Raw genomic sequence first — 17,309 nt, forward strand, 5'->3', positions numbered from 1 at the left:
TTCGGGTCAAGAGGTCAAAGGACAAAGTCTGTAATAGGTCTATAACTTGAGAACGGCTGAAGTGATCTAATTCAAACTTCGTACAGGTATGTATAATGTTGTAAAGATTAACTGAATAGATTTTGGGGTCAAAGGTCAAATTTGTAATAGGTGTATAACTTGAGAACGGCTGAAGTAATCCAATTCAAACTTGGTACAGGTTTGTATAATGTTTCAAAGATTAGGTGATTAGATTTTGGGGCCATAGGTCAAAGGTCAAAGTCTGTAATAGGTCTATAACTTGAGAATGGCTAAAGTGATCCAATTCAAACTTGGTACAGGTATGTATAATGATGTAAAGATTAACTGATTAGATTTTGGGTTCAAGAGGTCAAATGTTAAAGGTCAAAATCTGTAATAGGTCTATAACTTGAGAATGGCTAAAGGGATCTAATTCAAACTTGGTACAGATATGTATAAGGAAGTAAAGATTAACTGATTAGATTTTGGGGGTCCCACGGTCAAAGGCCAAAAGTCAGTGGTCATGTCAGGTATAAATGTGTGAACTTGTGAACAGCTGAAGGGATTTAAATTAAAACTTGATACAGGTATGTATAATGATGTAAACATTAACTGATTAAATTTTGGGGTCATGAGGTCAAAGGTCAGAGGTCATGTCAGGTAAAAATGTCCTAACTTGGGCACAGCTGAGTGGATTTAAATCAAACTTGATACAAGTATTATAATGATGTAATAATGTGGGCGGAGGCATATCAGTCGACGTTGTAACATCGAAGAGTGCCGTTCCAGTTTAAACAAATCCTTATTTCAGGAACTTCAGAAGAAGGTTAAAATCGATTGTATACTCAATGACCATAGCGAGATATTCTAAAACATGGAGTTTTGGATAACAGGAAAAAAATAACCTTATTGTCTTGGATGATTGTGTGAATGAGAAAAACCAATCAGTGATGTATTCTTACTCTACCCGAGGAGGACGTGCAAGTTGTGACTGCATCAATTGTTCACATTCATACTTTCAGTTACCTTACAATCCAATAAGATTATAGTTTGTCTGAAGGCAGGTTCAGTCGAGCTGAAGCAGTTTATTGGTGAGGGTTATATTGCTTTGCCTCTGCTTTCCCAAAAACTAATAAGAAATAACGCAAAATAATAAGTCAGGAGACGACGATGGTTCACGAGTGAGCGGTATTCAATGACAAAGGTCAAAACCGACATTGAAAATATATAAATAGGAATGTATTATCTGTTATGAGACTAGTTAGCTACACAATACCGAAAATTTGGTTTGGTTCCGACAACTTTGAAAATTTGACCTTTAGTGACCTTGAAATGTCAAAACGAAGGTTACTGACCTTGAAATGAGAGAGAAAATAATGTATAATCAGTTATGAGGTTAGTTAGCTACACAATACCGAAAATTCGGTTCGATTCCAAAAACTTTGAAACTTTGACCTTCGTGACCTTCAAAGGTCAAAGACTCTGAAATTTGTTGGAAAACTTGTATTTCATTATGTATGTGATAATATAAGATCATGTACGACATTTCACCCTATCAGGAAGCGAACAATGTAATAAAACCATCAAAAATCGACTTTTCTAAATTTTGTGACCTTGTGACCTTGACCTTGGGGCGAAAATGAAAAATCGAGCTCCGTGGGGCTAGACACATGACATTGGCCAAACCAAATATCGAAGCCCCTGTCAGATTCCGCCAAACCCCTCGGAGAAGATGTAGCTTGAACTCTATTACCCCCTAAAAAGACATCTTTTTCGGGCGTGGCTCTGCCCACAATGGGCGCAATACGCCCGCTCTAGGCAGGACACAACTAGATCATGATATCAACCTCCCTCCCAAGTTTCATCAAGATCGGATGATATCATCGGGTAGTTATGCTGCGGACAGACACACACACAGACAGACACACACAGACACACACACAGACAGACGCACACACATGACGAATATAGTGGTCGCTTGATAACTCGTGAACCAATTAAAACACCATTCTCCAAATATCTCTAATTTTATAACAACCTCTTGATTCTGTTTGTGGTTTATCACGTGCTATCCCCACCCACCTACAATGACGACATCTATTTCCCCTCTATATATATATATATATGATGACATCCAGGTCAGTGGCTTCTGTCTTCTACCACATCCTTTCTGTCCTTTTTCCCTGCTCCTTTCTCCTCACTCCCTTCCCTTTCCACATGTTCTGCACCCCCATCCAGGATTCCTTCGATACAAGTTTCTCCAGGGCAAATACAGTCTGCCAGTAACTCACTTCTGGTGAAACTCCAAAAATACTGGTTCACTGCTCACCTCCATTTATTTAATCTTCTTTTCTCTCACCTATGGAACAAATTTCCTTCATCTGTCCAACCTTATATTTTTCCTTCCAGGACTTTAAGCTATCTGTTCACCTCTTCCTCCAGTCACTCCTCCTCGCCCATCCACACCCATGTTTTTTTTTACCTTCACTCACTCTGCCCAAACCCACTTCTTCCTTTCCAGCTTATTGTATTTTCTCCACTCTCTCTCCACCTACCTTTCCTATTTTAGTCCGATTACTGTTTCATCTCCATATTTTCTGTTCCACTTCTCTCAGCCCTCTTCTCGCAGTGAGCTTGTATCCAGCTTGTTCATCCCCTATGTTCTCCTCCACCTCCACTTGCTCTTATTCTTCCTCTTCCTTATTCTTCCCCTCCATGTCCTCTTCAGTTGTATCCCTCTACCTTACTGTTTGCTGGTAAGTTTCCTTGCTTTGCAATGTATCTTGTCTTCTATGTTCTTCTCTGTCCCGTTCTGTTTTGTTTTCAAACTCGACTCTACACAAAAGAGTAGACAAAACTTTCACAAGGGCACGTTCAGAAGAGACAAGAGGACTGAAAGAGATGCCAGGCAGGTTTAAGGGGAAGTTTGACGTGACTAAATTTCCCAAAGACGACTGTCATTTGGAGAGATACGAGTAGTAAATGAAACAGCCAGTTGTTTTGCAAAAAGGCCTTGCATGCAACACCATCTACTGTTGTCGGACCCTGGGATGCATGACCCGAAGGCATTCTATGGGTAGCCTAGTCCATTGGACCCGAGTCATGCAACCTAGGTTGAAGGACTGACTACCAGCCAACTTGCATTGTCACAATTACAGTCTCCACAGATTAGAAATAAAGAAATGTGGTGGCTGGTGGGGGACAGCAGAGAACGCACATCTAAAGAAAGAGCAAAATAGATGTCGTCATTGGTAAACCACAAACAGAATCGAGGTTATTATAAAGTAAGACATGAAACCAGATTTTTTTTTTTTGGTGGGGGTAGGGGTAGGGTGGGAGGTGAGCAGTGACACCGAGGGGTGATGGTGGAAATAGTTATGAGTATATACAGCAACCCCACCTTTGGCATGGGAGCTGGGTGTGTCAAAATAGGGGTGAGTAGGCAGGGAGGGAGAAAGATGAGTCAGGAATATTCTGTGAGATAGAGGTGTCTGTCAGATAGATATTATCAGGAGATGCAAAGCCAACCTGGATATACCGACGTGAGAGATTTGTTTGATTCCCTCTGTTATTAGAGACCCGCGGAGCAAGAGATTGAGAATGAGCAAGGAATGAGTGATTGGAGCATTTCAGAGGAATGAGGAGGTGTTATTGATATAGACAGTTGGGGGCAGTGGGGGTGGAAGCAGTTTGAGAATGGGAGTAAGGAATGGAGGGCAACAGGGGTGGGGTGATGTATTTATTTTAAAGATGCCCAAGATTTGCAGGGTTTTGGTGTTGGCAAGGAATGCGAGGAAGAAAAATGAGCTGGAGAGTGGAATGAAGGGAAGAGAGTAGGAGGGAAATAGTGATGGGAAAAGCAGACGTAAAGAAAGAAAAAAACATTTGTAATTAATAATTACATCCTAATTACACAAATAAGCACAAAAATGATAATTACACAAAGCACACAAGAAATAGAAGAGAGAATAAATAACTGAGGGTTGGGTGAAGATAAAAAAAAGTTTTATTTATTGAAAAATGAATTTGTTTGGGGTAAGAGAGAAATTAGAGGGATGAAGGTGAGCAGAGCACAAAGATGGAGATAGGGACAAAGGACCATGTGGAACACAAAGCTTTAACACATGATGAACACATAGCTATGATTCCTTCCTCTGGGAGAAATATTTCAGCCTACAGCAGATTGCCAACCTGTTAGTAGGGAGTCTTCCAGGTCCGCCTGGTAGATAATCCCAGGTGACTTCTCGAGCTGCAATGAAATGGACCCAGTGCCTGGGAAACGTGGGCTCATGGTTCATGGTCCGAGATCGTAAAGGAATACCTTCTGGATCAATATTTGGACATTGGCGAATACTGAACACCATCCGTGGACCTCCTGTCAGCAGGGAATTGTTGGGTGAGATAGAAAATCAATTTGAGGACAATGCTGCGTTTCAATGTGATTTTTTTGGAGATGGTGAAATCTACATACTTTCTCAAATCTATGTATCATGACTAAAATCCATATATTGTTAATATATTAATGGATTTAAATGTTTGCTTGAGTTTTACATGTACTACAGACAGTTATAAAACCCTGAAGAAGAAAGCTGCTCAAAGCAAAATGCACCGATAGTATACCTTGATGTGCTCCACTGAATGCCTAAGGTTTCCTCCTACAACTAATAGCTTGGCAGGAGAGCTGCATCCCTCCGGAATAACGTAAACATTTATAGGGAGTGTGATACCAGGAAGTAGCATATTTCACGTTGTCTCTGGAAGAACTACAGTGCATTCAGAAAGTATTCAGACCCTTTCACTTTTTTCACATTTTGTTATGTTGCAGCCCTATGCTGAAATCGTTTAAATTCAATTTTTCCCTCATCAATCTCCACTCAATACCCCATAATGACAAAGAGAAAACAGGATTTTAGAAAGTTTTGCAAATTTATTAAAAAGAAAAAACTGAAATATCACATTGACCTAAGTATTCAGACCCTTTGCTATGACACTTGAAATTTAGCTCAGGTCCCTCCCATTTCTCTTGATCATCTTTGAGATGTTTCCACACCTTGATTGGAGTCCACCTGTGGTAAATTCAATTGATTGGACATGATTTGGAAAGCCCCACACCTGTCTATATAAGGTCTCACAGCTGACAATGCATATCAGAGGAAAAACCAAGCCATGAGGTCGAAGGAACTGTCCGCAGAGCTCAGAGACAGGATTGTGTCGAGGCACAGATCTGGGGAAGCCCACAAAAAAATCTCTGCTGCATTGAAGGTTCCCAAGAGCACAGTGGCCTCTATAATTCTTAAATGGAAGAAGTTTGGAACAAGCAGGACTCCTCCTAGAGCTGGCCGCCTGGCCAAACTGAGCAATCGGAGGAGAAAGGCCTTGGTAAGAGAGGTGACCAAGAACCCGATGGTCACTCTGGCTGAGCTCCAGAGATCCTGTGTGGAGATGGGAGAAACTTCCAGAAGGACAACCATCACTGCAACACTCCACCGATCTGGGCTTTATGGAAGAGTGGCCAGACAGAAGGCAAACAGTTCAATCTTGGTTCCATCAGACCACAGAATCTTGTTTATCACAGTCTGAGAGTCCTTTAGGTGCTTTTTTGCAAACTCCAAGCGGGCTTCCATGTGTCTTTCACTGACGAGAGGCTTCCGTCTGGCCACTCTGCCCTAAAGCCCAGATCGGTGGAGTGTTGCAGTGATGGTTGTCCTTCTGGAGGTTTCCCCCATTTCCACACAGGATCTCTGGAGCTCAGCCAGAGTGACCATCGGGTTCTTGGTCACCTCTCTTACCAAGGCCCTTCTCCCCCGATTCCTCAGTTTGGCCGGTGGGCAGCTCTAGGAAGAGTCCTGGTCGTTCCAAACTTCTTCCATTTAAGAATTATTGAGGCCACTGTGCTCTTGGGAACCTTCAATGCAGCAGAGATTTTTTTGTAGGCTTCCCCAGATCTGCACATCGACACAATCCTGTCTCTGAGCTCTGCAGGCAGTTCCTTCGACCTCACGGCTTGGTTTTTGCTCTGATACGCAGTCAGCTGTGAGACCTTATATAGACAGGTGTGTGCCTTTCCAAATCATGTCCAATCAATTGAATTTACCACAGGTGGACTCCAATCAAGGTGTGGAAACATCTCAAAGATGATCAAGAGAAATGGGAGGGACCTGAGCTAAATTTCAAGTGTCATAGCAAAGGGTATGAATACTTATATCAATGTGATATTTCAGTTTTTTCTTTTTAATAAATTTGCAAAACTTTCTAAAATCCTGTTTTCTCTTTGTCATTATGGGGTATTGAGTGTAGATTGATGAGGGAAAAAATGAATTTAAACGATTTCAGCATAAGGCTGCAACATAACAAAATGTTAAAAAAGTGAAGGGGTCTGAATACTTTCTGAATGCACTGTAAATGAGCCAATTTTCCTATCTTTTTATTTTCAATTCTCTGCAAGAACTTGAATTTCCTGAGCCAGACCTGACGTGAATAACAACGATCAGTTATATACAAGGTGGGCACAACGATCACTACAGGGTGGGTACAAAGTCCCTTTGCTTGAAGAATTTTTTTTTCAAATCTCATTTTTGTTCCATTTAGCAGGCCGTGCTTCAATATGACAGACACCAGTGAATTTACAACTGAAGAAAGACTTATTGCCAGTATATATATGTGGGTTCATGATCGTGAGAGAGAGAAAATAGGTTATGAAGACATAAGAGCACGATTTTCCAAAATGTTTATGAAGCCGGCTCCCTGACTTGAAGCATAACGGACATGGGCTTTCTCAACGGGGAGCGCTCTTGACACAAAGCGTTCTGGTCCTTTTTCTGGTCAAATAAATCAACAAAAAAACATTCTTCAAAATTAGGCATTCCCTGTCAAACATGGAGGAAAATAATGAAAAAGGATCCTGGGTTGAAGGCATTTAAGCCTGGACACATCAATGAACTCGGTTATAAGGACTTGGATACACTGGGGTTGCTTGCGAAGCACTCTTGGGGCATTTCCCCACTCATTAATCACAACGTTGGAGTAACTTCGTTTTTGCATTGATTTCTGTGGTGACTTTGTGCCCATCCTGTGCAATAGGACAACATATAGATAGATGTGCAGTCACTTCCCTGCAAGGGGACTTTGTACCCACCCTGTACAATACCGATTCAAACAGAATTGTGACTTAAATTGTAATTATTCACGCCAGAGGAGAGGTTATTGCATTTGAATCAGTTTGGTTATCCATCTTTGGTGGCGGATGTTATATTTTCACCCCTGTCTGTTTGTCTGTCTGTCTTTCTGTCTGTTTGTGAACAAGATATCTCAAAAAGTTGCAGATGGATTGGAATGAAATTTGGTGGAGACGTTGGGTATGTGACAAGGACGAAATGATTAAATTTAGGTGAAGATACGATAATTTTTTAAGTGATTCTTCACCATTGAGTGATAGAGCCAAAAATTATACACAGCATGATACTGTATTTCAAAAAGGTTGCGGACGGATTATGACAAAACTTGGTGGATGAGTTGGTTCGGTGACAAGAACTAGCCGATTAGATTCTGGTTCAGGTCCGGATGCAAAACGTTGAACTGTTCATCCTGGCAGAGGTATGTGTTTGTCTGCACATAATGTGCTAGCATAGGCCACAAACGCCACCTAGTGGTAGCCAGCAGTACAGGTTCTCTTTTTTTCAACTGGGTACCTCTAAACTCTAAAGTATGTACAATTAAAATGTCAATACATCTACTTATAATTAGAATGTGAGTACGTCTATAAAGTATGTACAATTAAAATGTCAATACATCTTCGTTTTAATTAGAATGTGAGTACGTCTATAAAGTATGTACAATTTAAATGTCAATACATCTACGTATAATTAGAATGTGAGTACGTCTATAAAGTATGTACAATTAAAATGTCAATACATCTACGTATAATTAGAATGTGAGTACGTCTATAAAGTATGTACAATTAAAATGTCAATACATCTTCGTATAATTAGAATGTGAGTACGTCTATAAAGTATGTACAATTAAAATGTCAATACATCTACGTATAATTAGAATGTGAGTACGTCTATAAAGTATGCACAATTAAAATGTCAATACATCTACGTATAATTAGAATGTGAGTACGTCTATAAAGTATGTACAATTAAAATGTCAATACATCTACGTATAATTAGAATGTGAGTACGTCTATAAAGTATGTACAATTAAAATGTCAATACATCTACGTATAATTAGAATGTGAGTACGTCTATAAAGTATGTACAATTAAAATGTCAATACATCTACGTATAATTAGAATGTGAGTACGTCTATAAAGTATGTACAATTAGAATGTCAATACATCTACGTATAATTAGAATGTGAGTACGTCTATAAAGTATGTACAATTAGAATGTGAGTACGTCTATAAAATATGTATCATAAAATCACACAAAAGAAGTCGGGGCAAGGGTAATCTTTGATTGCTCGTTCTAGTTTGGATTGCAATTGACCCCTGGTCGGTCTAACTTACATTTATGGGACTTGAGTTTGTCCACAAACTTTCTTGAGCTGGTCAAATTTCCGAACTGGATTCCAAAGTCAAGCTCAGACATGGCATTCTTAACTGAAACCAATTCCTTCCTTGGCTTTTCTGAAACCCATACAAGCTAAAAGTTGTTTGTACATTTAACAAATAAGTTGTGCACCATTGTACAGATAAGTTGTCTATTGCTTCTTGTGGAGCATGATCCTGAAAATCATGAAGCTGTGGAATTACAAATGGCTTTCTGCCTTGTGGAAAGTGCAGAAAAATTGGGAAAAGGAGTATAAAGGGAAAGCTTGATCAACCAATGTGTCTGCAAAAACGACATCTCGCGAGTGCACTGGTGAGGAAAATTAACACCCACCATTGGGATGACACATGGGTTCTGTGATCCCAGTCTTCATAATAAGAAATTTGTGTAGATTTTAAAATTTTTACCTCTTTGAATACTTGGAATGGTATTGAAGCTTACGTCGATGGACATTAATCCGTTAGTGAACATATTACTGTCATTTTTTTTCTCTTTTGCTCCATTCCTCATCCCTCAGATCGGCAGTCTGCAGCCTCCTCACTCTCTGCAGACCTGGACAAAATCACAGACTGGTCAAAGAGGTGGAACATGTCTTTCAATCCTGACAAATCCCACACTCTTACTATATCTCTCCGAAAAGACCGACTGGAAAACCCTCCCATCTACTTTCTCAACAATCCTCTCGAAGAAGTTCTGTCGCTCAAGCTTTTGGGTCTCACTATCTGCCATGATCTTTCCTGGGAGAACCACATTTCCAAGCTGGCCTCCAAAGCCAGTCGCCGACTGGGCATCCTCCATCGTGCGAAGTCCTTCCTTGGCACACCTGATGTCTTTCAATCCTGTCTTTCAATTATTCTTTCAATTATGATTAGACGAGAGATGTCAAGCATAAATTTGCATAAAGTAAATAGACCACACATTTTTTAACCCCAAAAGTGTTACATTGTTTTACCAAGTACATTTTTTTTACCTACAGCAAAACCATTCAAAAAATGTTTTTGGTGGAACTCTGAGTCCACACATAAAGGTTGCCAAAAGTATTGTTATGTTTGTGGGGGTAAAGAATGAAATCCCATAGTACAGATAGGATTGTATAGGGCTAGCATGGACCATGGACACAAAGGAGACATCTCAATGTATTTAAGTAGGGAAAACTGTGAGCTTACAATTGTTTACATGTCACCACACGGGGGGTGGTGTTGTGTTAAATTGGTAGTGTCTAAGGCTATGTATGTGATTGTGATTCAGTATGTGAATCACATACTGAAAAAAGATTGCCCCCTGTGACCTTTCCTTATGTCATTATTCACAACTACAACAAGGCTGGCCATAAAAACTCCGTTTAAACAAGAACAACCGACATAACGGCCGAAAGAAACATGAACATTCCCAAGCAGACTAAACCCCGCCTCCAAGGAATCGTAATCGGCAACTAAGCCCCGCCTCTAGAAAAAGCAGGGCCGTGAGGCCATGCCCTGAGGTTCATGATTGGTCGGGGTGACGTCAGGGAGCGAGAAGGTTCTAAAAGGAAGAGGAAGACTCTCTTTGTCTGTCTGTCTGTCTGTCTGTCTGTCTGTCTGTCAGTCTCTCTCTCTCTCTCTCTCTCTCTCTCTCTCTCTCTCTCTCTCTCTCTCTCTCTCTCTCTCTCTCTCTCTCTCTCTCTCTCACCCCCTGCTGGTCGTTGGTGAGTCGTGCGTGGGTGTGGCAATCATGGCTGCTGTGTGTGAGGAGCTGTGAGTACTGTGCTGTGTTGACGTCTTTCCCATCCTCCATTTCACTCCATTTGTGTCCTTGTACGTGTTTGTGAAGTTTTCCCCGTGTTTCCTTTCTTTGTTGAGACAGGAGAGAGAAAGAGAGCACACATGGTAAGTGATTAGCAGGCCTGTTCAGGACCCCATGGTTTGGGCCTGCTCTTCCATTTGCCGTGTTTATACGTTTAGCCTTTTCTTGGCTGAATACTTCATCCATATTATTACTTTTCCTTTTCCTCCACTTGCTAGTTTTGCTTGTGGCAGGTTTGTTTTTGATTTTTCAATTTACTTCATTTGTTAATTTTACACTATGGCAAACGTACATTTGCACAATAGTGTGTACGAGGCACTTACTCCAAAGAACGGGGTCATAGTTTGTCCGCCGGACGGAGTTAGTGTTGACGACGTTGTAATGGGTTTCGGAGAACAAATTGGGCTCGAAAACATTCTCGCAGCGTCGAAAATGAATCAGCATGTCGTGCTCTTCCTGTCCAAAGAGCGATACGTTGCTCAGACAGTCGAAACTGGCTTGTCTGTCGCACTGGATCTTTTTCTTACTGTGTGTCCTTTGGACACACCTGCCGTTAAAATTATTATTTCGAATTTACCACCTTTCTTTAAAAGCGAGGAGATTACCTGTGCTTTAAATCGTTTTGAGACGGTCGTGTCATGGATCTCAATGATCCCCTTGTGGCGGACACGAAAGCACTGACGTGGTGACATCACCCCGCACACCAAGTGGGGGTGGGCCACGCCCGGGAGAGAGGCGTGGCCTCACGATATACACGGGGCGCGCAGCTCTGAGCAGCTCAGTGCTGCAGTTTGAGTACTTTGAATAAAGACTCTTTTGTATGAACCGCGTTGTCCGCTTGCTCCTTTCGTAAGCATTAGCGTGCGCAGCATCACGCTTCATTTGGTGACCTCGACGTTGGATCTGCCGTAGCGATCCTTCCGAACACGACGCCATTGCAATGGCAAACAACGCGATGTCGGTCAAACTTCCCGAGTTTTGGGAGGCCCAGGCCGAAGTTTGGTTCGTCCAAGCTGAAGCCCAGTTTCAGCTGTGGCGCATCACCAGCGACGACATGCGCTACTGCCACGTCGTCGCCTCCCTCGGGCCCGGCACGGCCGCTCAAGTTGTGTCCGTCCTTCGCCACCCACCGGACGGCCACAAGTACGAGGCGCTCAAGCGGCTACTCCTAGCCACGTTCGGCCTCACGGAGGACGTACGGGCCGACCACCTCCTGGATCTCCCCGAGCTCGGCGACACGCGCCCGTCGGTCCGAATGGACCATATGCTGTCGCTGTTGGGCGAGGAAGCCCCTGGTTCTCTATTCCGGGCGCTTTTCCGTCGCCAACTTCCAGCACAGGTACGCCTCGCGTTGGCCAGGACCGTGATAACGGAACCCCGAGCACTGGCCGCCGTGGCAGACAGGTACTTCGCGGCTTCGGACACGCGGGCGAGAGTCAGCGTGGCCGCCGTGGATCTCGAGGCTGATGCTGCTGCACACCTCGTGGCCGCCGCGACGCCCTGCCCATCACCGCAGAGAAAACCGCCACCGCGGGGAAAACCGCCGGCTCCACCAGCCTGGAGGAGCCAGCCGCGCTCCACCAGCCTGGAGGAGCCAGCCGCGCTCCTCCAGCTCCACCACCTGGTGCCGGTTCCACGCCAGGTTCGGCCATGAGGCTCGACAGTGTCATCCGCCGTGCTCCTTCGACAGGTCGGGAAACACCCGGGCCGGCGCTCGATAGTGGCAATGAGCGCCGGCCGTTCGAACAGCCTACTGTTCATAACGGACACCTTATCCGGGCACCATTACCTGTGCGACACGGGAGCGCAGGTGAGTGTCGTTCCTGCCGATACGTCGGACAAGCACACCGCGGGCGGGCGCCCCATGCTGCTTGCCGCGAATGGGACGCCCATCCGTACGTACGGAAAACGCTGCCTCTCTCTGCGGTTCGGAGGGCGGGTTTTCCGATGGTCGTTCGTCACCGCCGACGTGCCCATGGCATTGCTTGGCGTGGACTTCCTGTGCGCAAATGGGCTCCTGGTCAACATAAAGCACACACGTCTTGTCCAGGCCGAGACGTTCAGCTCGCTCGCTTGTGCGCTGCCCAGCTCGTCGAGCGGCTCACTGAGCGGCTCGCCGAGCGGCTTGCCAAGCGGCTTGCCAAGCGGCTTGCTGAACGGTTCGGTTCCGGCCACGTTGATCTGTACGCTTCCGGCAGCGGATGAATTCACCCGCCTCCTCGCCAGCTTCCTGGCCCTCACGCGGCCCACCTTCTCGGTGGGGGCCGTCAAGCACGGGGTGGCCCATCACATCCCCACCGTCGGGCCACCGGTCTACGCCCGGGCACGCCGCCTCGAGCCGACGAAGCTGGCGGTAGCAAAAGCGGCGTTCGCTACCCTGGAGCGACTCGGCATCGTTTGGCGCTCGGAGAGTGCTTGGGCATCGCCGCTGCACATCGTGCCGAAGCCCGGCGGGGGATGGCGACCGTGCGGGGACAATCGCCGTCTCAATGATGCCACCACCCCCGACCGCTACCCCGTCCCCCACATTCAGGACTTTTCTGCCCGTTTGGCGGGCATGTCCTTCTTCTCGAAGGTGGACCTCATACGCGGCTACCATCAGGTCCCCGTCAGGCCGGAGGACATCCCGAAGACGGCGGTCATCACGCCGTTCGGACTCTTTGAATTCCTGCGGATGCCCTTCGGTTTGAAGAATGCGGCTCAGGCGTTCCAGCGGCTGATGGACAGCGTCCTGCGCGACTTGGATTTTGTATACGTCTACCTGGACGATATCCTCGTCGCCAGCGCGTCCCGCGGAGAGCACCTACACCACCTCCGCACGCTCTTCGAACATCTGGGCCAGCATGGCCTGATTGTGAACCCCGCAAAGTGCCGGTTCGGCGTCACCAAAATCGATTTTCTGGGGCACCGCGTCACCAGGCACGGAGCCATCCCCCTGCCGGCCAAGGTGGAGGCGGTGAAGGGGTTTCCGTGCCCCCGCACGATCAGGGGGCTGCAGGAGTTCCTGGGCATGGTGAACTTTTACCATCGGTTCCTGCCCCGTATCGCCCAGCTCCTGCGCCCCCTGCACGAAGCTCTCCGAGGTAAGCCGGGCAAAGGTGACGTTACCTGGACCGAGCAGATGGATGCGGCGTTCACGGGTGCGAAGCCCGCCTTGGCTAATGCCACCATGCTCGCGCACCCGGCGCCCGATGCACCGATCGCCCTCACCACCGACGCCTCGGACTACGCGGTGGGCGCGGTGCACGAGCAATGGGTGCGTGGAGCTTGGCAACCACTGGCGTTCTTTAGCTGGCAGCTTCGCCCGCCCGAACGCCGTTACAGTACCTTCGACCGCGAGTTGCTCGGGCTTCACTTGGCGGTCAGGCACTTCCGCCATCTGCTCGAGGGCCGTGCGTTCACGGCCTTCGTTGACCACAAGCCGCTGGTCTTCGCGATGGGCAAGGTCACCGAGCCGTGGTCGGCCCGGCAGCAGCGTCACCTCTCGGCCGTGTCCGAGTACACGACGGACATCCGGCACGTCGCGGGGAAGGACAACCCGGTGGCGGATTGCCTTTCCCGGGCCGTCGCCCACGCAGTCCACCTCGGCATTGACTATGCCCGGATGGCAGCGGACCAGGCCGCTGACCCCGACGTCCAGGCCTTGCGGACCGCCGTCACGGGCCTCCGCGTCACCGAGGTGCCGTTCGATGGCACGGGCGCGGCCCTCTTGTGCGACGTCTCCCTCGGGCGGCCTCGCCCCATCGTGCCCGCGGGCTGGCAGCGCCAGGTGTTTGACGCCATCCACGGCCTGTCCCACCCGGGCACGAGGGCCTCCCAGAGGTTGATCGCTGACAAATTCGTCTGGCATGGCCTCTGGAAGGCCGTCCGCGGCTGGGCCAGGACGTGCCTCGCGTGCCAGCGCACCAAGGTGCACCGGCACACCCAGGCCCCATTGGCCCCGTTTACGGTGCCGGAATGCCGGTTTGATCACATCCACGTGGACCTGGTGGGACCTCTGCCCCCCTCGCGGGGTTTCACCCATGTCCTCACCATGGTGGACCGCACCACCCGGTGGCCGGAGGCCGTGCCCTTGGCGTCGACGACGGCGGCGGACGTCGCGCAGGCGTTCATCGCCACCTGGGTCACCCGGTTCGGTGCCCCCTCAGACATCTCGTCCGACCGCGGCCCCCAGTTCACCTCGGAGCTCTGGGGGGCAGTCGCGTGGGGGCTCGGGGTCCGGCTGCACCGAACCACGGCCTACCACCCCCAGGCTAACGGCCTGTGCGAGCGATTTCACCGCTCATTGAAGGCCGCGCTCCGGGCCACCCTCCGCGACGGCGGCTGGGTCGACAGGCTCCCCTGGGTCCTGCTGGGCCTCCGGACGGCGCCCAAGGAGGACCTGCGCGCATCCGCGGCGGAGTTGTTCTTTGGGCAACCGCTGCGGGTGCTGGGCGAGTTCCTCCCCGACTCCACGGCACCATGGTCTGCGGCACAGCAGTGCTCCACTCTGCAGGAGACCGCCCAGAGGTTCGCCCCGGTGCCAACGGCACGCCACGGGCACCCACCGACGCACGTCGCCCCGGAACTTCGCACGGCGGAGTACGTCTTCGTCCGCCACGATGCCCACCGGACACCACTGCGGCCCCCGTACGACGGGCCTTTCCGCGTGCTGGAGACCGGGGTGAAGCACTTCACCCTGGACATCGGCGGTACTCCTGACCGCGTTTCTGTGGACCACCTCAAGCCGGCCCACCTCGACGTGGACCATCCACCGCCGGTGGCCCGACCCCCGCGTCGGGGCCGCCCCCCTGCGGGCGGACCCCCGGCACCGCCCAGCCCCGCCGCCACGCCGCCCCCCGGTCCTGCACCCATCCCAGGGGCAGCCGGTGGCATCCCAGATGGCATCCCTGCATCCCAGACGCCACCAGTCGCCAGGGGGCGCTTCGGCCGGGTCATCCGTTTGCCCCGCAAACTGACCCTTCAGGTGCGCGTGGATTCTGGGGGGGCGCGTGTGGCGGACACGAAAGCACTGACATGGTGACATCACCCCGCACACCAAGTGGGGGTGGGCCACGCCCGGGAGAGAGGCGTGGCCTCACGATATACACGGGGCGCGCAGCCCTGAGCAGCTCAGTGCTGCAGTTTGAGTACTTTGAATAAAGACTCTTTTGTATGAACCGCGTTGTCCGCTTGCTCCTTTCGTAAGCATTAGCGTGCGCAGCATCACGCTTCACCCTTACGTTTGCGTTCTGGCGCTTCGGTTAGACACATCATGTCTTTCCGGCGTCACTGTTATATTGTTTTAAAGAATAATGCACAATCGCTTAGTGCTGCTGTGACTTTGAAGCACAAAGATCGCAGCTACCAAATTTACATCGCTACTGAGGCAATGACGTGCTTTATTTGTGGCGAGCACGGACATTTAAAGAACGCTTGTCCGAAACCAAACATTCCCAATGGCGAATCTCAACGTGTGGAACCTAACCGGGAATCTCAACACCTGGAACCCAAACCAAGCACCAGTGGTACATCTAGAGTCGCGGAGCCCAAGCCAGACACGAGTGGCACATCTAGAGCGGAGTGTACAGACACCTCCCATAATCAGCCCCGCGGTGCGAGTGCAGAACTAAAGGGACCTCAAGCGGATGACGAGGGTTTTTATCACCGTTCAATCCCGGAGAAAGAAGCGCCCAAACGTCTATGGTCACGATGTAACGGTGAGCGTTCCGAAAAAACTGGCGGCGTCGGGCAAATTAAATGGCTCCCATTTAGATGCAGCTGCCCCGTTTGCTGCCGTGGAAACGGAAAACAGATTTGCCGTGTTAGCTACGGAGGATAATAATAACGCTCCTGATAACGAGCAAGACAAACACCCGCACGAACAAGAAGGTGGTGTCGTGCGCCAAGAGGTACAAGGAGGTGGTGTTGTGCCCCAAGAGGTACAAGGAGGTGGTGTTGTGCCCCAAGAGGTACAAGGAGGTAGTGTCGTGCTCGTGCCCCAAGAGGTACAAGGAGGTGGTGTTGTGCCCCAAGAGGTAGTGTCATGCCCCAAGAGGTACAAGGAGGTAGTGTTGTGCCCCAAGAGGTACAAGGAGGTAGCGTCGTGTTCCAAGAGGTAGCTGTGACGACCCCTGTGGTTGCTGATACTACAACCATGGACGTCAGTAATGAACCTGTTTTGGTCCCTCTCCCTGCTAAGGGTGAAGTGTCTGAGATGTCTGCGCCACAGACAACCCCGGACATGATGGAAGCAGAGAGTGTATGTTCTGCTTCGGAAATAGTTTTTCCCCTCCCGGCAGAAATGGAAATACCTGCTCCACCGGGGGAGCACGGTACTAATGTATATCCCCAATTAAACTACGACTCTGACGGCGCGTCGTCGCTTGCCTCTGGTGGTAGCACCGAGGTCTGGAATGATCCAGGCTTATCCCAGGAACCGGAGAGTGGTCCGACTGTGCCCCCCCAGGAGATCCTAAAGTTTTTACATCACACCTTCCGTAAGAGAAATGTTAAAATTCAGGATTCCTTCCCTGATCTGCACAGTTTTATCATCTCCGCAAAGCGACTGCTCCTTCAGTCCGAGCAGTTTGGTTTGACTGAACCACAAATGTTTCGTCTCAGGAAATGGGTTCTGAAAGCAAGGAAGCACCTGCAGGCATATCATGACCCAATTGACTGACACCTTTCCCCAAATTCCACACTATGGCTTTTTCTATAGCCACTTTAAACATAAACGGAGGACGCTCGTATTTACGAAAAGCTGAAGTTAAGGAGCTTGTTTTGCAGAACCACATTGATATCTTACTCTGACAAGAAACCAGATGTAGTTCCTCCTGTATGAGTGAATGGGAAAGAATAATTAAAGGAAGGTGGTTTTTCAGTAGCTTAGAGTGTCCTAGGGCTGGGATAGCCATTTATTTACATCCTTCTCTCTGTAATCTCATTGCTGATTTTAATGAAATAATTAAAGGGTACTTAATCTCTCTCACTTTC

The 17,309-nt window shown here is 48.3% G+C and overlaps 2 protein-coding genes across 3 annotated transcripts in view; one reads left to right on the plus strand and one right to left on the minus strand.

Moving 5' to 3' along the window:
* The window catches only part of LOC137431386 (coagulation factor V), a 203,202-nt gene that overhangs the window by 151,716 nt on the left and 34,177 nt on the right, over nucleotides 1–17,309 (minus strand). For both annotated transcript variants that reach the window (XM_068122667.2, XM_068122658.2), the window contains exon 7: nucleotides 4,192–4,375. In XM_068122667.2, the coding sequence (XP_067978768.2) occupies nucleotides 4,192–4,375 (184 nt within the window). The remainder of the gene's footprint in view (nucleotides 1–4,191; nucleotides 4,376–17,309) is intronic.
* The window catches only part of LOC144892646 (uncharacterized), a 52,993-nt gene continuing 51,557 nt past the window's right edge, over nucleotides 15,874–17,309 (plus strand). Inside the window, exon 1 of the mRNA XM_078780397.1 lies at nucleotides 15,874–16,033. The gene's annotated coding sequence lies outside the window, so the exon portion shown is untranslated. The remainder of the gene's footprint in view (nucleotides 16,034–17,309) is intronic.

The sequence above is a fragment of the Myxine glutinosa genome, chromosome 1, assembly GCF_964187855.1.
Source record: "Myxine glutinosa chromosome 1, kmMyxGlut1.1, whole genome shotgun sequence".
Classification (NCBI taxonomy): Eukaryota; Metazoa; Chordata; class Myxini; order Myxiniformes; family Myxinidae; genus Myxine; species Myxine glutinosa.